This window comes from Salvelinus fontinalis, chromosome 20, assembly GCF_029448725.1.
Source record: "Salvelinus fontinalis isolate EN_2023a chromosome 20, ASM2944872v1, whole genome shotgun sequence".
Lineage (NCBI taxonomy): Eukaryota > Metazoa > Chordata > Actinopteri > Salmoniformes > Salmonidae > Salvelinus > Salvelinus fontinalis.
In genome coordinates this window covers 40,402,229-40,426,573 of record NC_074684.1, presented here as the reverse complement: position 1 = coordinate 40,426,573, position 24,345 = coordinate 40,402,229, and the positions used below count along the sequence as shown (strand labels likewise).

Genomic DNA, 24,345 nt, shown 5'->3' with positions numbered 1-24,345 from the left:
GATTGTTCTTGAAATACAGTCACAGGTACACCTCCAATTGACTCAAATCATGTCAATTAGCCTATCAGAAGCTTGTAAAGCCATGATATCATTTTCTGGAATTTTCCAAGCTGTTTAAAGGCACAGTCAACTTAGTGTATGTAAACTTCTGACCCACTGGAATTCTGATACAGTGAATTATAAGTGAAATAATCTGTCTGTAAAGAATTGTTGGATAATTTACTTGTGTCATGCACAAAGTAGATGTCCAAACCTACTTGCCAAAACTATAATTTGTTAACAAGACATTTGTGGAGTGGTTGAAAAACTAGTTTTAATGACTCCAACCTAAGTGCATGTAAACTTCCGACTTCAAGTGTATATTGGTAAATCCAGAGATACTTAGAAAGAAGGAACCCCAGTGGTCAATGAATGGAGAAACATACACGGCTCAAAAAAATAAAGGGAACACTTAAACAACACAATGTAACTCCAAGTCAATCACACTTCTGTGAAATCAAACTGTCCCCTTAGGAAGCAACACTGATTGACAATAGTGTTGTTTAAGTGTTACCTTTATTTTTTTGAGCAGTGTATAATGCCCCACCCAGCAGTCTGTCTCCAATCAACGTAATGTCACTATTCCAAAGCTACGCGATTTTACAGAAAACAAATCCATTATCTTCACATCTCTGCAAATATTTATAATGTTGTATTTCTTGTTGACGTAATTCATGCTATTGTTGGGGTTTTTGAGCTCAGTATGACCTCATCAGCATTGAATTGCCCAGAATGCACCGTAGAGCCCATTGACGACACATGGCGTTATTACGATCCCAATGGTGTTTCCCATCTCCTCAAAAAGTATCTCTGGTCAATTGTTACGATGTTCTCAATGTCCACAAAACCCAATCCAATGAACTACTCCGTCTGAAACCCAGGATTTTGGAAAAGAAACTGGTTGAAATGAATCGGACGGAGGCCCCAGCTACGATAGTCACAACGTTTATTTACGAGAGCGGCTCACCTGTTGTACAAAAGCAATTCATTGTATTTACATTTAAGTCATTTAGCAGACGCTCTTATCCAGAGCGACTAACAAATTGGAAAGTTCATACATATTCATCCTGGTCCCCCCCGTGGGAATTGAACCCTGGTCCCCCCGTGGGAATTGAACCCACAACTCTGGCGTTGCAAGCGCCATGCTCTACCAACTGTGCCACACGTTCACACTACCCAGCCGACGAAGATTAGGGACCGTGAGAATCCCTGTCCTCTCGCCAATCTCTCAGGGGCCCCTAGCCAAGGTCGGCCCTGAATCTCAGACAGTCTGTGCTCAAAACACTATAATAGACATATAGTTTGACTGACTAAAACTACACACATCATTATTTATAACTTTATGATTCTAGTCAAATATTATATGGTTACAGAGTGGAGTATTATATTCCTTTATAAATTCCCTCAACATCAAATCCAGCTCATAATTGTGCTTCACTTCACATAATATACTGTGTATTACATCACAGTTTACATATCGTACTAGACATCCCATACACTGAACAGTGACCTGGGCTCCCTCTAGTGGACCGATGGAGACACACTAACCTTCTCTCTGTCTGTCTCTGTCAATTCAATTCAAGGGGCTTTATTGACATGGGAAACATATATTAACATTGCCAAAGGAAGTGAAGTAGATAATATACAAAAGTGAAATTAACAATAAAAATGAACAGTAAACACTACACTCACAGAAGATCCAAAAGAATAAAGACATTAAATGTAATTTTCTATATACAGTGTTGTAACGATGTACAAATGGTTAAAGCACACAAGTTAAAATAAATAAGCATAAATATGGGTTGTATTTACAATGGTGTTTGTTCTTCACTGGTTGACCTTTTCTTGTGGCAACAGGTCACACATCTTGCTGCTGTGATGAACACTGTGGTATTTCACCCAGTAGATATGGGAGTTTATCAAAATTGGGTTTGTTTTCTAATTCTTTGTGGATCTGTGTGATCTGAGGGAAATATGTGTCTCTAATATGGTCATACATTGGGCAGGAGGTTAGGAAGTGCAGCTCAGTTTCCACCTCATTTTGTGGGCAATGTGCACATAGCCTGTCTTCTCTTGAGAGCCATGTCTGCCTACGGCGGCCTTTCTCAATAGCAAGGCTATGCTCACTGAGTCTGTACATAGTCAAAGCTTTCCTTAAGTTTGGGTCAGTCACAGTGGTCAGGTATTCTGCCACTGTGTACTCTCTGTTTAGGGCCAAATAGCATTCTAGTTTGCTCTGTTTTTTCTGTTAATTTTGTTAATTCTTTCCAATGTGTCAAGTAATGATATTTTTGTTTTCTCATGATTTGGTTGGGTCTCCCTCCCTTCCTTCCTCCTCTCTCCTCTAGATGTAGCTGTACCGTTTGCCTTCCCAGTAGATCTCCAGGCGTATCCTTCCTACTGTACTGTAGTAGCCTACCTCACGGACCTCAGCACCATACGGTGCAGGCTGGAGAACCACTTCTACAGGTACCGCGAGGACAGAGAGTGGTGGTGTGTGTGTGTGTGTGTGTGTGTGTGTGTGTGTGTGTGTGTGTGTGTGTGTGTGTGTGTGTGTGTGTGTGAGGACAGTGTGTGTGTCTGTGTGTGTGTGTGTGTGTGTGTGTGTGTGTGTGTGTGTGTGTGTGTGTGTGTGAGGACAGTGTGTGTGTGTGTGTGTGTGAGGACAGTGTGTGTGTCTGTGTGTGTGTGTGTGTGTGTGTGTGAGGACAGTGTGTGTGTGTGTGTGTGTGTGTGTGTGTGTGTGTGTGTGTGTGTGTGTGTGTGTGTGTGTGTGTGTGTGTGTGTGTGTGTGTGTGTGTGTGTGTGTGTGAGGACAGTGTGTAACAGAGTATCTCTCCCTAGGCGTATGTCATCGTTGATGTGGGAGGACAGTGTGTGTGTGTGTAACAGAGTATCTCTCCCTAGGCGTATGTCATCGTTGATGTGGGAGGACAGTGTGTGTGTAACAGAGTATCTCTCCCTAGGCGTATGTCATCGTTGATGTGGGAGGACAGTGTGTGTGTGTGTAACAGAGTATCTCTCCCTAGGCGTATGTCATCGTTGATGTGGGAGGTGCGTTATATTGAACACAACGCTCAGACCTTTAATGAAACTGGAGCCTTCATCGTTAAAACGGCCAAGTTCGTCTCTGACCTCATGCTCAGCTTCATCAAGTAAGACTCTACTGTTACTATATATTATATTATACACTTACATATAACTATAGTTATATATGTTACTATATATTATATTATACACTTACATATAACTATAGTTATATATGTTACTATATATTATATTATACACTTACATATAACTATAGTTATATATGTTACTATATATTATATTATACACTTACATATAACTATAGTTATATATGTTACTATATATTATACACTTACATATTACTATAGTTATATATGTTACTATATATTATATTATACACTTACATATAACTATAGTTATATATGTTACTATATATTATATTATACACTTACATATAACTATAGTTATATCTGTTACTATATATTATATTATACACTTACATATTACTATAGTTATATCTGTTACTATATATTATATTATACACTTACATATTACTATAGTTATATCTGTTACTATATATTATATTATACACTTACATATAACTATAGTTATATATGTTACTATATATTATATTATACACTTACATATAACTATAGTTATATATGTTACTATATATTATATTATACACTTACATATAACTATAGTTATATATGTTACTATATATTATATTATACACTTACATATAACTATAGTTATATATGTTACTATATATTATATTATACACTTACATATTACTATAGTTATATCTGTTACTATATATTATATTATACACTTACATATAACTATAGTTATATCTGTTACTATATATTATATTATACACTTACATATAACTATAGTTATATATGTTACTATATATTATATTATACACTTACATATAACTATAGTTATATCTGTTACTAGATATTATATACTTACATATAACTATCGTTATATCTGTTACTAGATATTATATACTTACATATTACTATAGTTATATCTGTTACTATATATTATATACTTATATATTACTATAGTTATATCTGTTACTATATAGTATATTATACACTTACATATAACTATAGTTATATCTGTTACTATATATTATATTATATACTTACATATTACTATAGTTATATCTGTTACTATATATTATATTATACACTTACATATTACTATAGTTATATCTGTTACTAGATATATTATATTATACACTTACATATTACTATAGTTATATCTGTTACTATATATTATATTATACACTTACATATTACTATAGTTATATCTGTTACTATATATTATACACTTACATATAACTATAGTTATATATGTTACTATATATTATATTATACACTTACATATAACTATAGTTATATCTGTTACTATATATTATATTATATACTTACATATTACTATAGTTATATCTGTTACTATATATTATATTATACACTTACATATAACTATAGTTATATATGTTACTATATATTATATTATACACTTACATATAACTATCGTTATATCTGTTACTAGATATTATACACTTACATATAACTATAGTTATATCTGTTACTATATATTATATTATACACTTACATATAACTATCGTTATATCTGTTACTAGATATTATACACTTACATATAACTATAGTTATATATGTTACTATATATTATATTATATACTTACATATAACTATAGTTATATCTGTTACTATATATTATATTATACACTTACATATAACTATCGTTATATCTGTTACTAGATATTATACACTTACATATAACTATAGTTATAACGGTTACTGTAATGATAGTACCACTACAGTTCCTTCGGATAGTATTCAGAGCCCTTGACTTTTCCCACATGTTGTTAGGTACAGCCTTATTCTAAAATGGATGTAATGGGTTTTTTCCCTCATCAGTCTAAGATTTACACTACCATTCAAAAGTTTGGACACACCTTCACATTCAAGGGTTTATCTTTATTTGTACTATTTTCTACATTGTTGAATAATAGTGAAGACATCAACACTATGAAATAACACACATGAAATCATGTAGTAACCAAAAAATAGTATATTTGAGATTTGAGATTCTTCAAAGTAGCCACACTTTGCCTTGATGACAGCTTTGCACACTCTTGGCATTCTCTCAACCAGCTTACTGAGGAATGGTTTTCCAACAGTCTTGAAGGAGTTCCCACATATGCTGAGCACTTGTTGGCTGCTTTTCCTTCACTCTGTGGTCCAACTCATCCCAAACCACCTCATTTGGGTTGAGGTCTGGTGATTGTGGAGGCCGGGTCATCTGATGCAGCACTCCATCACTCTCCTTCTTAGTCAAATAGCCCTTACACAGCCTGGAGGTGTGTTGGGTTATTGTCCTGTTGATAAACAAACGATAGTCCCACTATGCGCATACCAGATAGGATGGCGTATTGCTGCAGAATGCTGTGGTAGCCATGCTGGTTAAGTGTTCCTTGCGGGTTAAGTGTCACCAGCAAAGCACCCCCACACCATCACACGTCCTCCTCCAAGCTTCACGGTGGGAACCACACATGCAGAGATCATCCATTCACCTTCTCTGCGTCTCACAGAGACACAGCGGTTAGAACCAAAAATCTCAAATTTGGATTTCATCAGACCAGACATCAGACCAGACAGATTTCTAATGTCCATTGCTCGTGTTTCTTGGCCCAAGCAAATCTCTTCTTATTATTGGTGTCTGTCTTTTAGTAGTGGTTTCTTTGCAGCAATTCGACCATGAAAGCCTGATTCACTCAGTCTCCTCTGAACAGTTGATGTTGAGATGTGTCTGTTACTTGAACTCTGTGAAGCATTTATTTGGGCTGCAATATCCGAGGCTGGTAACTCTGCAGCAGAGGTAACTCTATGTCTTCCTTTCCTGTGGCGGTCCTCATGAGAGCCAGTTTCATCATAGCGCTTGATGGTTTTTGCAACTGCACTTGAAGAAACTTTCTTGAAATGTTCCGTTTTGGCTGACCATGTATTTTAAAGTAATGATGGACTGTCTTTTCTCTTTGGTTATTTGAGCTGTTCTTGCCATAATATGGACTTGGTTTTTTACTAAATAGGGCTATCTTCTGTATACCACCCCTACCTTGTCACAACTGATTGGCTCAAACGCATTAAGGAGGAAAGTAATTCCACAAAGTAACTTTTAACATGGCTCACCTGTTAATTGAAATGCATTCCAGGTGACTACCTCATGAAGCTGGTTGAGAGAATGCCAAGAGTATGCAAAGCTGTCATCAAGGCAAAGGGTGGCTACTTCAAAGAATCTCAAATATAAATGTGTTTTAACACTTTTTTGGTTACTACATGATTCCATATGTGTTATTTCATAGTTTTGATTTCTTCACTATTATTGTACACTGTAAGTATGTCCAAACTTTTGACTGGGACTGTAAATGTTTTTGCTGTTTGTTCTTTGTTATAGAGCCAAAGATTGGAGTAGTGGTTTATCTATACATCTTTCTTTTGGATAGATAATTATTTGTGTTGTTGTTTGTTTAGTTTAGTGTGTTCCAATTTTCACCTTTCTCTCTCTCTCTCTCTCTCTCTCTCTCATATCTTTCCTCCTCTCTCTATTTCATCTATTTCTCTAATCTCTTTCCTTCTTTCTCTAACCACCTCCCTCTCTCTCTCTCTCTCTCTCTCTCTCTCTCTCTCTCTCTCTCTCTCTCTCACCTCTCCATCTCTCTCTCATCTCTTTCCTTCTCCCTCCCATCTCTCTCTCTCGCTCTTTCTATCCCAGGGACCCCACTATGACTGACATTATTCCTCTCTACAACACCATGAAGAAGACTGCTTTCTCTGACACAGAGGATGAGGTGTGTGTCTTTGTTATGTGTGAACACTAACAGTAGTAGAAACAGAAAGAGTATCCCATATGTTGATGTTGTGTTTCCATGGTGACGTAGGATGATGAAGATGAGGATGAAGATACGGACACTCCTGGAACGTCCACACGAAACAGGAAGGTAACACCTCATCACACCTCTGATAAGCCTGAGCCTGAGTTATACTGTTAGCTCTGAGTCTCTGATAAGCCTGAACCTGAGTTATACTGTTACCTCTGAGTCTCTGATAAGCCTGAACCTGAGTTATACTGTTAGCTCTGAGGCTCTGATAAGCCTGAGCCTGAGTTATAATGTTAGCTCTGAGGCTCTGATAAGCCTGAACCTCAGTTATAATGTTAGCTCTGTGGCTCTGATAAGCCTGAGCCTGAGTTATAATGTTACCACTGAGGCTCTGATAAGCCTGAACCTCAGTTATACTGTTAGCTCTGAGGCTCTGATAAGCCTGAACCTCAGTTATACTGTTAGCTCTGAGGCTCTGATAAGCCTGAACCTCAGTTATGCTGTTAGCTCTGAGTCTCTGATAAGCCTGAACCTCAGTTATAATGTTAGCTCTGTGGCTCTGATAAGCCTGAGCCTGAGTTATAATGTTACCACTGAGGCTCTGATAAGCCTGAACCTCAGTTATACTGTTAGCTCTGAGGTTCTGATAAGCCTGAAACTGAGTTATACTGTTAGTATACTAAATAATGAAAGACTGTAGCTTTGAATTCCACAAAGTTTGTGGAAGAGATGAAACAATCTGTAAATAAGGACAAACCACCTGGAGCCGAAAACCTGAATAAATTGTGTCTCCTGTTTGCCACATCTTCAATATAAGCCTAGGAGTGTGCCCTCAGGGCTGGAGGGAGGTAAAGGTTATTCCACTGCCCAGAAATACACTGCATGACCAAAAGAATATGGACACCAGCTTATCAAACATCTCATTCCAAATCATGAGCATTAATGGAGTTGGTCCCACCTTTGCTGCTACAACAGCCTCCACTCTTCTGGGAAGGCTTTCCACTAGATGTTGGAACATTGCTGCTATAACAGCCTCCACTCTTCTGGGAAGGCTTTCCACTAGATGTTGGAACATTGCTGCTATAACAGCCTCCACTCTTCTGGGAAGGCTTTCCACTAGATGTTGGAACATTGCTGCTATAACAGCCTCCACTCTTCTGGGAAGGCTTTCCACTAGATGTTGGAACATTGCTGCTATAACAGCCTCCACTCTTCTGGGAAGGCTTTCTACTAGATGTTGGAACATTGCTGCTACAACAGCCTCCACTCTTCTGGGAAGGCTTTCCACTAGATGTTGGAACATTGCTGCAATAACAGCCTCCACTCTTCTGGGAAGGCTTTCCAGTAGATGTTGGAACATTGCTGCTATAACAGCCTCCACTCTTCTGGGAAGGCTTTCCACTAGATGTTGGAACATTGCTGCTATAACAGCCTCCACTCTTCTGGGAAGGCTTTCCACTAGATGTTGGAACATTGCTGCTATAACAGCCTCCACTCTTCTGGGAAGGCTTTCCACTAGATGTTGGAACATTGCTGCAATAACAGCCTCCACTCTTCTGGGAAGGCTTTCCACTAGATGTTGGAACATTGCTGCTATAACAGCCTCCACTCTTCTGGGAAGGCTTTCCAGTAGATGTTGGAACATTGCTGCGGGGACTTGCTTCCATTTAACCACAAGAGCATTAGTGAGGTCGGGCACTGATGTTGGGCGATTAGACCTGGCTCACAGTCGGCATTCCAATTCATCCCAAAAGTGTTCGATGGAGTTGAGGTCAGGGCTCTTTGCAGGCCATTCAAGTTCTTCCACATCAATCTCAACAAACCACTTCTGTATGGACCTCGCTTTGTGCACGGGGGAATTGTCATGCTGAAACAGGAAATGGCCTGTCCCAAACTGTTGCCACAAAGTTGGAAGCACAGAAGTGTCTAGAATGTCATTGTAAGCTGTAGCATTAAGATTTCCCCTCACTGGAACTAAGGGGCCCGAACCATGAAAAACAACCCCAGACCATTATTCCTCCTCCACCAAACTTTACAGTTGGCACTATGCATTGTGGGAGGTAGTGTTCTCCTGGCATCCGCCAAACCCAGATTTGTTTGCTGGACTGCCAGATGGTAAAGCATGATTCATCACTCCAGAGAAAGTGTTTCCACTGCTCCAGAGTCCAACGGTGGCGAGCTTTACACCACTCCAGCCAACGCTTGGCATTGCGTATGGTAATCTTAGGCTTGTGTGTGGTTTCTCGGCCACAGAAACCCATTTCATGAAGCTCCCGGCGAACAGTTATTGCGCTGATGTTGCTTCCAGAGGCAGTTTGGAACTCAAGAGTGAGTGTTGCAACCGAGGACAGATGATTTGTACGTGCTACGCGCTTCAGCACTCGGCGATCCCATACTGTTTCAGCACCAGGCGGTCCCGTTCTGTTTCAGCACTAGGCGGTCCCGTTCTGTTTCAGCACCAGGCGGTCCCGTTTTGTTTCAGCACTAGGCGGTCCCGTTCTGTTTCAGCACCAGGCGGTCCCGTTCTGTTTCAGCACTAGGCGGTCCCGTTCTGTTTCAGCACCAGGCGGTCCCGTTTTGTTTCAGCACTAGGCGGTCCCGTTCTGTTTCAGCACCAGGCGGTCCCGTTCTCAGCACTCGGCGGTCCCGTTCTGCTTCAGCACTAGGCGGTCCCGTTCTGTTTCAGCACTAGGCGGTCCCGTTCTGTTTCAGCACTAGGCGGTCCCGTTCTGTTTCAGCACTCGGCGGTCCCGTTCTGTTTCAGCACTAGGCGATCCCGTTCTGTTTCAGCACTAGGCGGTCCCGTTCTGTTTCAGCACCAGGCGGTCCCGTTCTGTTTCAGCACCAGGCGGTCCCATTCTGTTTCAGCACTAGGCGGTCCCATCTGTTTCAGCACTAGGCGGTCCCATTCTGTTTCAGCACCAGGCGGTCCCGTTCTGCTTCAGCACTCGGCGGTCCCGTTCTGTGAGCTTGTGTGGCTTACCACTTCATGTCTAAGCCTCTGTTGCTCCTAGGCGTTTACACTTCACAATAACTGTACTTACAGTTGACCGGGGCAGGTCTAGCAGGGCAAAAATGTGACAAACTGACTTGTTGGAAAGATGACATTCTATGACGGTGCCACATTGAAAGTCACTGAGCTCTTCAATAAGGCCATTCTACTGCCAGTGTTTGTCTATGGATATTGCATGGCTGTTTGCCCTATTTATACACCTGTTAGCAACGTGTGTTGCTGAAATAGCCGAATCCACTATTTTGTTTATACAGCGCCTTCGGAAAGTATTCAAACCCCTTGACTTCTTTCCACATTTTGTTACGTTACTCTAAAATTGATTAAATTAAATATAAATCTCAGCAATCTGCACCCAGTACCCTATAATGACAAAGCGAAAACAGGTGTTTTGAAATGTTTGCAAATGTATAAAAAAACATTTTTTAATACCTTATTTACCTAAGTATTCAGCCCTTTTGCTGTGAGACTCGAAATTGAGCTCAGGTGTGTCCTGTTTCCATTGATCATCCTTGTTTCTACAACTTGATTGGAGTCCACCTGTGGTAAATTCAATTGATTGGACATGATTTGTAAAGGCACACACCTGTCTATATAAGGTCCCACAGTTGACAGTGCATGTCAGAGCAAAAACCAAGCCATGAGGTCGAAGGAATTGTCCTTAGGATTGTGTCGAGGCACAGATCTGGGGAAAGGTACCAAAACATTTCTGCAGCATTGAAGGTCCCCAAGAACACAGCGACCTCCATCATTCTTAAATGGAAAAGGTTTGGAACCACCAAGACTCTTCCTAGAGCTGGCCACCCAGCCGAACTACACAATCGAGGGAGAAGGGCCTTCATCAAATGTATTTAGAAAACCCGATGTCACAAAGTGCTGTACAGAAACATTCTATGTCATGGAAAGAGCAGGTGTCCTTAATGTTTTGTACACTCAGTGTATGTTGTGTCTACCAGCTCATTCCCACAGAAAACTGCAGAGGGAAGCAGTACCACCCAGTCAACCATTAGACTCCATTGTGAGACGCCTCTCAGAGGATATTCAACCATAATTGCAAATCCAAGATCTCAATATCTTTACAGTAGAAGCTAACAAAATACACAACCTGACAAGGTGCACACTGATCAGTAAAGAGAAGAGAGGCTAACATTCTAGAACGCTCGCTTTCCCCTGCACGGTTCTCACAGTGAGAAACAACATTCTAGAATGCTCGCTTTCCCCTGCACGGTTCTCACAGTGAGAAACAACATTCTAGAATGCTCGCTTTCCCCTGCACGGTTCTCATAGTGAGAAACAACATTCTAGAACACTCGCTTTCCCCTGCACGGTTCTCACAGTGAGAAACAACATTCTAGAACACTCGCTTTCCCCTGCACGGTTCTCACAGTGAGAAACAACATTCTAGAACACTCGCTTTCCCCTGCACGGTTCTCACAGTGAGAAACAACATTCTAGAACGCTCGCTTTCCCCTGCACGGTTCTCACAGTGAGAAACAACATTCTAGAACGCTCGCTTTCCCCTGCACGGTTCTCACAGTGAGAAACAACATTCTAGAACACTCGCTTTCCCCTGCACGGTTCTCACAATGAGAAACAACATTCTAGAACGCTCGCTTTCCCCTGCACGGTTCTCACAGTGAGAAACAACATTCTAGAACGCTCGCTTTCCCCTGCACGGTTCTCACAGTGAGAAACAACATTCTAGAACACTCACTTTCCCCTGCACGGTTCTCACAGTGAGAAACAACATTCTAGAACACTCGCTTTCCCCTGCACGGTTCTCACAGTGAGAAACAACATTCTAGAACGCTCGCTTTCCCCTGCACGGTTCTCACAGTGAGAAACAACATTCTAGAACGCTCGCTTTCCCCTGCACGGTTCTCACAGTGAGAAACAACATTCTAGAACGCTCGCTTTCCCCTGCACGGTTCTCACAGTGAGAAACAACATTCTAGAACGCTCGCTTTCCCCTGCACGGTTCTCACAGTGAGAAACAACATTCTAGAACGCTCGCTTTCCCCTGCACGGTTCTCACAATGAGAAACAACATTCTAGAACACTCGCTTTCCCCTGCACGGTTCTCACAGTGAGAAACAACAGGATTACAAGAGAAGGGCCTTGGTCAGGATGGTGGCCAAGAACCCGATGGTCATTCTGACAGAGCTCCAGACTTCCTCTGTGGAGATGGGAGAACCTTCTAGAAGGACAACCATCTCTGCAGCGCTCCAGCAATCAGGCCTTTATGGTAGAGTGGCCAGACGGAAGCCACTCCTCAGTTAAAGGCACTTGACAGCCCGCTTGGAGTTTGCCAAAATGAACCTAAAGACTCTCAGACAATGAGAAACAAGTTTCTCTGGTCTGATGAAACCAAGATTGAACTCTTTGGCCTGCTTGTCAAGCGTCACATCTGGAGGAAACCTGGCACCATCCCTATGGTGAAGCATGGTGGTGGCAGCATCATGCTGTGGTGATGTTTTTCATCGGCAGGGACTGGGAGACTAGTCAGGATTGAGGCAAAGCTGAACAGAGTAAAGTACAGAGAGATCATTGAACTCGATCGAACATCTCTGGACCTGAAAATTGCTGTGCAGCAACACTCCCCATCCAACCTGACAGAGCTTGAGAGAATCTGCAGAGAAGAATGGGAGAAACTCCCCAAATACAGATGTGCCAAGCTTGTAACGTCATTCCCAAGAAGACTTGAGGCTGTAATCGTTGCCAAAGGTCCTTCAACAAAGTACTGAGTAAAGGGTCTGAATACTTACGTAAATGTGATTGCATTTTTTTTTTTACAATTATAAATGTGCAGAAAATTATGGCGTATTGTGTGTAGATTGACAAGGGGGGAAAAAACGATGTCATACATTTTAGAATAAAGTTGTAATGTGGAAAAGGTCAAGGGGTCTGAATACTTTCCAGATTTTCCAGAAACAGCAGATTTTTTATGGAATATCTACAGAGGCCCATTATCAGCAACCATCACTCCTGTGTTCCAATGGCACGTTGTGTTAGCTAATCCACGTTTATCATTTCAAAAGGCTAATTGATCATTAGAAAACCCTTTTGCAATTATGTTAGCACAGCTGAAAACTGTTGTGCTGATTTAAAGAAGCAATACAACTGGCCTTTAGACTAGTTGAGTATCTGGAGCATCAGCGTTTGTAGGTTCAATTACAGGCTCAAAATGGCCAGAAACAAAGACCGTTCTTCTGAAACTCGTCAGTCTATTCTTGTTCTGAGAAATGAAGGCTGTTCCATGCGAGAAATTTCCAAGAAACTGAAGATCTCGTACAACGCTGTGTACTACTCCCTTCACAGAACAGCACAAACTGTCTCTAACCAGAATAGAAAGAGGAGTGGGAGGCCCCGGTGCACAACTGAGCAATAGGAAAAGTACATTAGAGTGTCTAGTTTGAGAAACAGACGCCTCACAAGTCCTCAACTGGCAGCTTCATTAAATAGTACCCGCGAAACACCAGTCTCAACGTCAACAGTGAAGAGGCGACTCCGGGATGCTGGCCTTTTAGGAAGAGTTACAAAGATAAAGATAAAGCCATCTCTTTAAGATGGGCAAAAGAACACAGACACTGGACAGAGGAAGATTGGCAAAAAAGTGTTATGGACAGACAAATCTAAGTTTGAGGTGTTCGGATCACAAAGAAGAACATTCGTGAGACGCAGAAAAAATGGAAAGATGCTGGAGGAGTGCTTGACGCCATCTGGTGGAGGCAATGTGATAGTCTGGGGGTGCTTTGGTGCTGGTAAAGGGGGAGATTTGTACAGGGTAAAAGGGGTCTTGAAGAAGGAAGGCCATCACTCCATTTTGCAACGCCATTCCATACCCCGTGGACGGCGCTTAATTGGAGCCATTTTTCTCCTACAACAGGACAATGACCCAAAGCACAGCTCCAAACTATGCAAGAACTATTTAGGGAAGAAGCAGTCAGCTGGTATTCTGTCTATAATGGAGTGGCCGGCACAGTCACCAGATCTCAACCCTATTGAGCTGTTGTGGGAGCAGCGTGACCGTACGGTACGTCAGAAGTGCCCATCAAGCCAATCCAACTTGTGGGAGGTGCTTCAGGAAGCATGTGGTGAAATCTCTTCAGATTACCTCAACAAATTGACAACTAGAATGACAAAGGTCTGCAAGGCTGTAATTGCTGCAAATGGAGGATTCTTTGACTAAAACAAAGTTTGAAGGACACAATTATTATTATAAAAAAAAAAAAATCATTATTAATAACTTTTTCAACATCTTACCTGTATTTCCTATTCATTTTACAACTCAATTCGTGTCTGTTTTCATGGAAAACAAGGACATTTCTAAGTGACCCCAAACTGTTGAACGGTGGTGTATATTATGTAATTTATTTGTTGTTTCCTGTTTGGACCCCAGGAAGAGTTAGCTAATTGGAGATGCTAATAAATACATAGTTGTGCTGATGATATGGTGTGTTGTTAGGGTCGTGGTGTCGGTCTGCAGCAGCTGCAGCGTGGCGGTGGTGTACGGAGAGGCCGGCCCTTAGACCCCCAGGCCTGGAGGGGGCGCAGCAAGGAACTGATAGACCTGCTCTTCCAGTGTGAAGACTCAGAACCCTTCAGACAACCTGTCGACCTGGAACAGTACCCCGTAAATACCTGTCTCACTTCTTTACATACCTGTCTCACCACTTTAAATACCTGTCTCACCTCTTTACATACCTGTCTCACCACTTTAAATACCTGTCTCACCTCTTTAAATACCTGTCTCACCTCTTTAAATACCTGTCTCACCTCTTTACATACCTGTCTCACCTCTTTACATACCTGTCTCACCTCTTTACATACCTGTCTCACCTCTTTACATACCTGTCTCACCTCTTTACATACCTGTCTCACCTCTTTACATACCTGTCTCACCACTTTAAATACATGTTTCACCTCTTTACATACCTGTCTCACCTCTTTAAATACCTGTCTTACCTCTTTACATACCTGTCTCACCACTTGACATACCTGTCTCACCACTTCAAATACCTGTCTCACCTCTTTACATACCTGTCTCACCTCTTTACATACATGTCTCACTTCTTTACATGCCTGTCTCACCTCTTTACATACCTGTCTCACCTCTTTACATACCTGTCTCACCACTTTACATACCTGTCTCACCTCTTTACATACATGTCTCACTTCTTTACATACCTGGCTCACCTCTTTACATACATGTCTCACTTCTTTACATACCTGTCTCACCTCTTTACATACCTGTCTCACCACTTTACATACCTGTCTCACCTCTTTACATACATGTCTCACCTCTTTACATACCTGTCTCACCTCTTTACATACATGTCTCACTTCTTTACATACCTGTCTCACCACTTTACATACCTGTCTCACCTCTTTACATACCTGTCTCACCTCTTTACATACCTGTCTCACCTCTTTACATACCTGTCTCACCACTTTAAATACATGTTTCACCTCTTTACATACCTGTCTCACCTCTCTACTCAACTGTCTCACCTCTCTACATACCTTCTGATAGTATACAGACCCCTTGACTTTTTACACATATTGTTACGTTACAGCCTTATTCTAAAATGGAATAAATAAAACAAATTCCCAGCAACCGACACACAGTACCCCATAATGACAAAGCGAAAACAGGATTTTAGACATTTTTGCAGATTTATTTAAAATCAAAACAGATACCTTATTCACGTAAGTAGTCAGACGCTTTGCTATAAGACTCGAAATTGAGCTCAGGTGCATCCTGTTTCCAACTTGATTGGAGTCCACCTGTGGTAAATTCAATTGATTGGAAAGGCACATACCTGTCTATATAAAGGTCCCACAGTTGACAGTACATGTCAGAGCAAAAACCAAGCCATGAGGTCAAAGGAATTGTCCGTAGAGCTCTGAGACAGGATTGTGTCGAGGCATAGATCTGGGAAAGGGTACCAAAACATTTCTGCAGCATTGGAGGTCCCCAAGAACACAGTGGCCTCCGTCATTCTTAAATGGAAGAAGTTTGGAACCACCGAGACTTTACCTACAGCTGGCCACCCAGCCAAACTGAGTGATCGGGGAGAAGGGCCTGGGTCAGGGAGGTGACCAAGAACCTGATGGTCACTCTGACAGAGCTCTAGAGTTCCTCTGTGGAGATGAGAGAACCTTCCAGAAGGACAACCATCTCTGCAGCACTCCACCAATCAGGCCTTTATGGTAGAGTGGCCAGACAGAAGACACTCCTCAGGAAAATGCACATGACAGCCCGCTTGGAGTTTGCCAAAAGCCACCTAAAGGACCATGAGAAACAAGATTCTCTGGTCTGATGAAACCATGATTGAACTCTTTGGCCTGAATGCCAAGCGTCATGTCTGGAGGAAACCTGGCACCATCCCTATGGTGAAGCATGGTGGTGGCAGCATCATGCTGTGGGAATGTTTTTCAGCGGCAGGGACTGGGTCAGGATCAAGGTAAAGATGAATGGAGCAAAGTACAGAGAGATCCTTGATGAAAACCAGCTCCAGAGCGCTCAGGACCTCAGACTGGGGTGAAGGCTCACCTTCCAACAGAACAACAACCCTAAGCACAAAGCCAAGACAACGCAGGAGTGGCTTTGGGACAAGTCTCTGAATGTCCTCGAGTGGCCCAGCCAGAGCCCGGTATTGAACCCGATCGTACATCTCTTAAGAGACCTGAAAATAGCTGTGCATCAACACTCCCCATCTACCTGACATCCACAGGATGGGAGAAACTCCACAAATACAGGTGTGCCAGCTTGTAGCGTCATACCCAAGAAGACACAAGGCTGTAATCGCTGCCAAGGTGCTTCAACAAGGTGCTGAGTAAAGGGTCTGAGTACTTATGTAAATGTGATATTTTTTATAAATGAGCAAAATATATATATATTTTAACTCTGTCATTTTGGGGCATTTTGATGTCATTATAGGGTATTGTGATGTCATTATGGGGTATTGTGATGTCATTATGGGGTATTGTGATGTCATTATGGGGTATTGCGATGTCATCATGGGGTATGTGTGTAGATTGATGACGGAAAAAACTATTTAAGCAATTTTAGAATAAGGCTGTAAACCTAACAACATTTGGAAAAAGTTAAATGGTCTGAATACTTTCCAAAGGCACTGTATATATATATATATATTACAAAGCAGTAATTTGAGTCAAAGTATCGATATGATATTGTCCAAAATTATATTGCGATATGTAACTGTTATCGCACCTGGCTGTCTGTCTCTCAAGCGGTCTGTCTGTCTGTCTGTCTCTAACCTGTCTGTCTCTCAAGCGGTCTGTCTGTCTGTCTGTCTGTCTCTAACCTGTCTGTCTCTAACCTGTCTGTCTCTAACCTGTCTGTCTGTCTGTACAACCTGTCTGTCTGTCTGTCTGTATAACCTGTCTGTCTCTAACCTGTCTGTCTGTCTGTCTGTCTGTACAACCTGGTGTGACAATCTACCTCTCTCTCTTACATGTCTGTCTGTATAACCTGTCTGTCTCTAACCTGTCTGTCTGTACAACCTGGTCTGACAATCTACCTCTCTCTCTTACATGTCTGTCTGTATAACCTGTCTGTCTCTAACCTGTCTGTCTGTCTGTCTGTACAACCTGGTGTGACAATCTACCTCTCTCTCTTACATGTCTGTCTCTAACCTGTCTGTCTGTATAACCTGGTCTGACAATCTACCTCTCTCTCTTACATGTCTGTCTCTAACCTGTCTGTCTGTATAACCTGGTCTGTCTCTAACATGTCTGTCTGTATAACCTGTCTGTCTCTAACCTGTCTGTCTGTATAACCTGTCTGTCTGTATAACATGTCTGTCTCTAACCTGTCTGTCTGTACAACCTGGTCTGACAATCTACCTCTCTCTCTTACATGTCTGTCTCTAACCTGTCTGTCTGTATAACCTGTCTGTCTCTAACCTGTCTGTCTGTATAACCTGTCTGTCTCTAACCTGGTCTGACAATCTACCTCTCTCTCTCTTACATGTCTGTATAACCTGTCTGTCTCTAACCTGTCTGTCTGTATAACCTGTCTGTCTCTAACCTGTCTGTCTGTATAACCTGGTCTGTCTCTAACCTGTCTGTCTGTATAACCTGGTCTGACAATCTACCTCTCTCTCTTACATGTCTGTCTCTAACCTGTCTGTATCTAACCTGTCTGTCTGTATAACCTGTCTGTCTCTAACCTGTCTGTCTGTACAACCTGGTCTGACAATCTACCTCTCTCTCTTACATGTCTGTATAACCTGTCTGTCTCTAACCTGTCTGTCTCTAACCTGTCTGTCTCTAACCTGTCTGTCTGTATAACCTGTCTGTCTCTAACCTGTCTGTCTGTATAACCTGTCTGTCTGTCTGTATAACCTGTCTGTCTCTAACCTGTCTGTCTGTATAACCTGTCTGTCTCTAACCTGTCTGTCTGTCTGTCTGTACAACCTGGTGTGACAATCTACCTCTCTCTCTTACATATCTGTCTCTAACCTGTCTGTCTGTATAACCTGGTCTGTCTCTAACCTGTCTGTCTGTACAACCTGGTCTGACAATCTACCTCTCTCTCTTACATGTCTGTCTCTAACCTGTCTGTCTGTATAACCTGGTCTGTCTCTAACCTGTCTGTCTGTATAACCTGTCTGTCTGTATAACATGTCTGTCTCTAACCTGTCTGTCTGTATAACCTGTCTGTCTCTAACCTGTCTGTCTGTATAACCTGTCTGTCTCTAACCTGTCTGTCTGTATAACCTGTCTGTCTCTAACCTGTCTGTCTGTATAACCTGTCTGTCTCTAACCTGTCTGTCTGTATAACCTGGTCTGTCTCTAACCTGTCTGTCTGTATAACCTGTCTGTCTCTAACCTGGTCTGACAATCTACCTCTCTCTCTTACATGTCTGTCTCTAACCTGTCTGTCTGTATAGCCTGTCTGTCTCTAACCTGTCTGTCTGTATAACCTGGTCTGTCTGTATAACCTGGTCTGTCTCTAACCTGTGTGTCTGTATAACCTGTCTGTCTCTAACCTGTCTGTCTGTATAACCTGGTCTGTCTCTAACCTGTCTGTCTGTATAACCTGGTCTGTCTCTAACCTGTCTGTCTCTAACCTGTCTGTCTGTATAACCTGTCTGTCTCTAACCTGGTCTGTCTCTAACCTGTTTGTCTGTATAACCTGTCTGTCTCTAACCTGGTGTGACAATCTACCTCTCTCTCTTACATGTCTGTCTCTAACCTGTCTGTCTGTATAACCTGGTCTGTCTCTAACATGTCTGTCTGTATCTAACCTGTTGTCACGTTCCTGACCTATTTCTGTTAGTTTGTTGTATGTGATAGTTTGTCAGGACGTGAGTTTGGGTGGGCATTCTATGTTTTCTGTTTCTATGTTGGTTTATGGGTTGCCTGGTATGGCTCTTAATTAGAGGCAGGTGTTTGGCGTTCCTCTAATTAAGAGTCATATTTAGGTAGGTTGTTTCACAGTGTTCGTTGTGGGTGGTTGTCTCTTGTGTCAGTGTTTGTCGCACCATACGGGACTGTTCGGTTTGTTTTGTTATTCGTCATTTTTATGTGTATGCTATTTTCCCTGTTCGTGCGTTCTTCGTGTTTATGTGAGTTCGTCGTCCAGGTCTGTCTACACCGTTTTGTTGTTTTGTTAGTTTTAGTCAAGTTCGTGTTTTGTGTTTTCTTTAATAAATCATGTCTTCACAATACGCTGCATTTTGGTTCAATCCCTGCTCCTCCTCTTCGGATGAAGAGGAGGAGGAAAACCGTTACAGAACCACCCACCGATCCAGAACCAAGTGGCGTGAATTCGAGCAGTGGCCTGCTACACAGGAATCATGGACTTGGGAGGAAGTATTGGAGGGTAAAGGACACTGGGCTCACATTGGGGAATATCGCCGCGCTCGTGAGGAGATGGAGGCAGCGAGAGCCCAGGAGCGGTGGTATGAGGAGGCAGCAAGGAGACGTGGCTGGAAGCCCGAGAGGAGACCCCAAAAATTTATTGGGGGGGGCTAAGAGGTAGTGGGCCGAGGGCAGGTAGGAGACCTGCGCCCACTTCCCAGGCTTACCGTGGAGAGCGGGAGTACGGGCAGACGCCGTGTTACGCAGTAGAGCGCACGGTGTCTCCTGTACGAGTGCATAGCCCGGTGCGGGTTATTCCACCTACCCGCACTGGTAGGGCTAGATTGGGCATTGAGCCAGGTGTCATGAGGCCGGCTCAACGCGTCTGGTCTCCAATGCGTCTCCTCGGGCCGGCTTACATGGCACCAGCCTTACGCATGGTGTCCCCGGTTCGCCTACATAGCCCGGTGCGGGTTATTCCACCTCCCCACACTGGTCGGGCGACGGGGAGCATTCAACCAGGTAAGGTTGGACAGGCTCAGTGCTCAAGGGAGCCAGTACGCCTGCACGGTCCGGTATTTCCGGCGCTACCTCCCCGCCCCAGCCCAGTACCACCAGTGCCTACACCACGCACCAGGCTTCCAGTGCGTTTTCAGAGCCCTGTTCCTCCTCCACGCACTCTTCCTATGGTGCGTGTCTCCAGTCCAGTGCCTCCAGTTCCGGCACCACGCACTAAGCCACCTGTGCGTCTCCTAAGTCCTGTGCACACTGTTGTTTCTCCCCGCACTCGTCCTGAGGTGCGTGCCCTCAGTCCGGTACCACGCACCAGGCCTATAGTGCGCTTTGAGAGGTCAGTGTGCCCTGTCCCTGCTCCCCGCACTAGGCTTGAAGTGCGTGTCCCCAGTCAGGTGCCTCCAGTTCCGGCACCACGCACCAAGCCTACAGTGCGTCTCAGCCGGCCAGAGTTTGCCGTCTGCCCAACGGCGCATGAACTGCCTGTCTGCCATGAGCCTGCAAAGCTGCCCGTCTGCCATGAGCCTACAGAGCCTTCCGCCAGACAGGTGCAGTCTGAGCCATCCGTCTCCGCAGCGCCATCTGAGCCATCCGTCTCCCCAGCGCCGTCTGAGCCATCCGTCTCCCCAGCGCCGTCTGAGCCATCCGTCTCCCCAGCGCCGTCTGAGCCATCCGTCTGTCCCGAGCCATCAGAGCCGCCCGTCTGTCCCGAGCCGTCAGAGCCGATAGTCAGTCAGGAGCCGCTAGAGCCAGTCGTCAGTCAGGATCTGCCAGAGCCGCCAACCAGACAGGATCTGCCAGAGCCGCCAACCAGACAGGATCTGCCAGAGCCGCCAACCAGACAGGATCTGCCAGAGCCGTCAGTGAGCCATGAGCGTCCAGAGCCGTCAGCCAGCCATGAGCGTCCAGAGCCGTCAGCCAGCCATGAGCGTCCAGAGCCGTCAGCCAGCCATGAGCGTCCAGAGCCGTCAGCCAGCCATGAGCGTCCAGAGCCGTCAGCCAGCAATGAGCGTCCAGAGCCGTCAGCCAGCCATGAGCGTCCAGAGCCGTCAGCCAGCCATGAGCGTCCAGAGCCGTCAGCCAGCCATGAGCGTCCAGAGCCGTCAGCCAGCCATGAGCGTCCAGAGCCGTCAGCCAGTCATGAGCTGTCCCTCAGCCCAGAGCGGCTATTGATTCAGAACTGCCCCTCAGTCCAGAGCTGTCTCTCTGTCCGGAGCTGCCTTTCAGTCCGGAGTTGCCCCTCTATCCTGAGCTACCTCTCTATCCTGAGTTACCTCGCTATCCAGATCTATGCCTCTGTCCTGAGCTATCCCTCTGTCCTGAGCTATCCCTCTGTCCCGGTGCTGCCCCTGGTGTCGATGTTACCAAAAGGATTTAGTGGATGTAAGATGAGGGTGGTCATTCATAGGGGGAAATGTAAGCTGGGATTGACTATGGTGGGGTGGGGACCTCGCCCTGAGCCTGAGCCACCACCGTGGTCAGATGCCCACCCAGACCCTCCCCTAGACTTTGTGCTGGTGCGCCCGGAGTTCGCACCTTATGGGGGGGGGTTATGTCACGTTCCTGACCTATTTCTGTTAGTTTGTTGTATGTGATAGTTGGTCAGGACGTGAGTTTGGGTGGGCATTCTATGTTTTCTGTTTCTATGTTGGTTTATGGGTTGCCTGGTATGGCTCTTAATTAGAGGCAGGTGTTTGGCGTTTTCCTCTAATTGAGAGTCATATTTAGGTAGGTTGTTTCACAGTGTTCGCTGTGGGTGGTTGTCTCCTGTGTCTGTGTTTGTCGCACCATACGGGACTGTTCGGTTTGTTTTGTTATTCGTCATTTTTATGTGTATGCTATTTTCCCTGTTCGTGCGTTCTTCGTGTTTATGTGAGTTCGTCGTCCAGGTCTGTCTACACCGTTTTGTTAGTTTTAGTCAAGTTCGTGTTTTGTTTAATAAATCATGTCTTCACAATACGCTGCATTTTGGTTCAATCCCTGCTCCTCCTCTTCGGATGAAGACCTGTCTGTATCTGTATAACACCTGTTATAGATACAGAACACCTGTCTGTATCTGACCTGTCTGTCTGTATAACCTGGTCTGTCTCTAACCTGTCTGTCTGTATAACCTGGTCTGTCTCTAAACTGTCTGTCTGTATAACCTGTCTGTCTCTAACCTGTATGTCTGTTTCTAACTTGTCTGTCTCTAACCTTTCTGTCTGTATCTAACATGTCTGTCTGTATCTAACATGTCTGTCTGTATCTAACCTGTCTGTCTCTTACCTGTCTGTCTATATCTAACCTGTCTGTCTCTAACCTGTCTGTCTCTAACCTGTCTGTCTGTCTCTAACCTGTCTGTCTGTCTCTAACCTGTCTGTCTGTCTCTAACCTGTCTGTATCTAACCTGTCTGTCTATATCTAACCTGTCTGTCTCTAACCTGTTTGTCTCTAACCTGTCTGTCTGTCTCTAACCTGTCTGTCTGTCTCTAACCTGTCTGTCTGTCTCTAACCTGTCTGTATCTAACCTGTCTGTCTATATCTAACCTGTCTGTCTCTAACCTGTCTGTCTCTAACCTGTCTGTCTGTCTCTAACCTGTCTGTATCTAACCTGTCTGTATCTAACCTGTCTGTCTATATCTAACCTGTCTGTCTATATCTAACCTGTCTGACTCTAACCTATCTGTCTCTAACCTGTCTGTCTCTAACCTGTCTGTCTGTATCTAACCTGTCTGTCTCTAACATGTCTGTCTGTATCTAACCTGTCTGTCTCTAACATGTCTGTCTGTATCTAACCTGTCTGTATCTGACCTGTCTGTCTGTATCTAACCTGTCTGTCTCTAACCTGTCTGTCTATATCTAACCTGTCTGTCTGTATCTAACCTGTCTGTCTCTAACCTGTCTGTCTGTCTCTAACCTGTCTGTCTCTAACCTGTCTGTCTGTCTCAATCAATCAATCAAGTTTATTTTATATAGCCCTTCTTACATCAGCTAATATCTCAAAGTGCTGTACAGAAACCCAGCCTAAAACCCCAAACAGCAAGCAATGCAGGTGTAGAAGCACGGTGGCTAGGAAAAACTCCCTAGAAAGGCCAAAACCTAGGAAGAAACCTAGAGAGGAACCAGGCTATGAGGGGTGGCCAGTCCTCTTCTGGCTGTGCCGGGTGGAGATTATAACAGAACATGGCCAAGATGTTCAAAATGTTCATAAATGACAAGCATGGTCAAATAATAACCAGGAATAAATGTCAGTTGGCTTTTCATAGCCGATCATTAAGAGTTGAAAGCAGCAGGTCTGGGACAGGTAGGGGTTCCGTAACCGCAGGCAGAACAGTTGAAACTGGGACAGCAGCAAGGCCAGGTGGACTGGGGACAGCAAGGAGTCATCATGCCCGGTAGTCCTGACGTATGGTCCTAGGGCTCAGGTCCTCCGAGAGAGAGAAATAAAGAGAGAAGGAGAGAATTAGAGAGAGCCAATATGTTCAAAATGTTCATAAATGACAAGCATGGTCAAATAATAATCAGGAATAAATGTCAGTTGGCTTTTCATAGCCGATCATTAAGAGCCGATCATTAACCTGTCTGTCTGTATAACCTGGTCTGACCCTCAGGACTATCTGGACATCGTGGACACCCCCATGGACTTCCGGACGGTCAGGGCGATGCTAAGATCGGGGGAGTACACCACTCCTCTGGAGCTCTGCCAGGACGTACGGCTCATCTTCAGCAACTCTAAAGCTTACACACCCAGCAAGAAGTCCCGGGTGAGACGCGCCATTACAGTTACTGTTCATATTTATAACATGTTAAGTTACTATTTATATTTATAACATGTTAAGTTACTATTCATATTTATAGCATGTTAAGTTACTATTCATATTTATAACATGTTAAGTTACTATTCATATTTATAACATGTTAAGTTACTATTCATATTTATAACATGTTAAGTTACTATTCATATTTATAGCATGTTAAGTTACTATTCATATTTATAGCATGTTAAGTTACTATTCATATTTATAGC

At 43.5% G+C, this 24,345-nt stretch overlaps 1 protein-coding gene across 2 annotated transcripts in view; it reads left to right on the top strand.

Moving 5' to 3' along the window:
• Positions 1-24,345, top strand: part of phip (pleckstrin homology domain interacting protein) — a 116,918-nt gene that overhangs the window by 79,844 nt on the left and 12,729 nt on the right. For both annotated transcript variants that reach the window (XM_055873401.1, XM_055873402.1), the window contains 6 exons: positions 2,388-2,508; positions 3,069-3,194; positions 6,877-6,952; positions 7,043-7,102; positions 14,458-14,625; positions 23,930-24,082. In XM_055873401.1, coding sequence (XP_055729376.1) covers positions 2,388-2,508; positions 3,069-3,194; positions 6,877-6,952; positions 7,043-7,102; positions 14,458-14,625; positions 23,930-24,082 — 704 coding nt within the window. The remainder of the gene's footprint in view (positions 1-2,387; positions 2,509-3,068; positions 3,195-6,876; positions 6,953-7,042; positions 7,103-14,457; positions 14,626-23,929; positions 24,083-24,345) is intronic.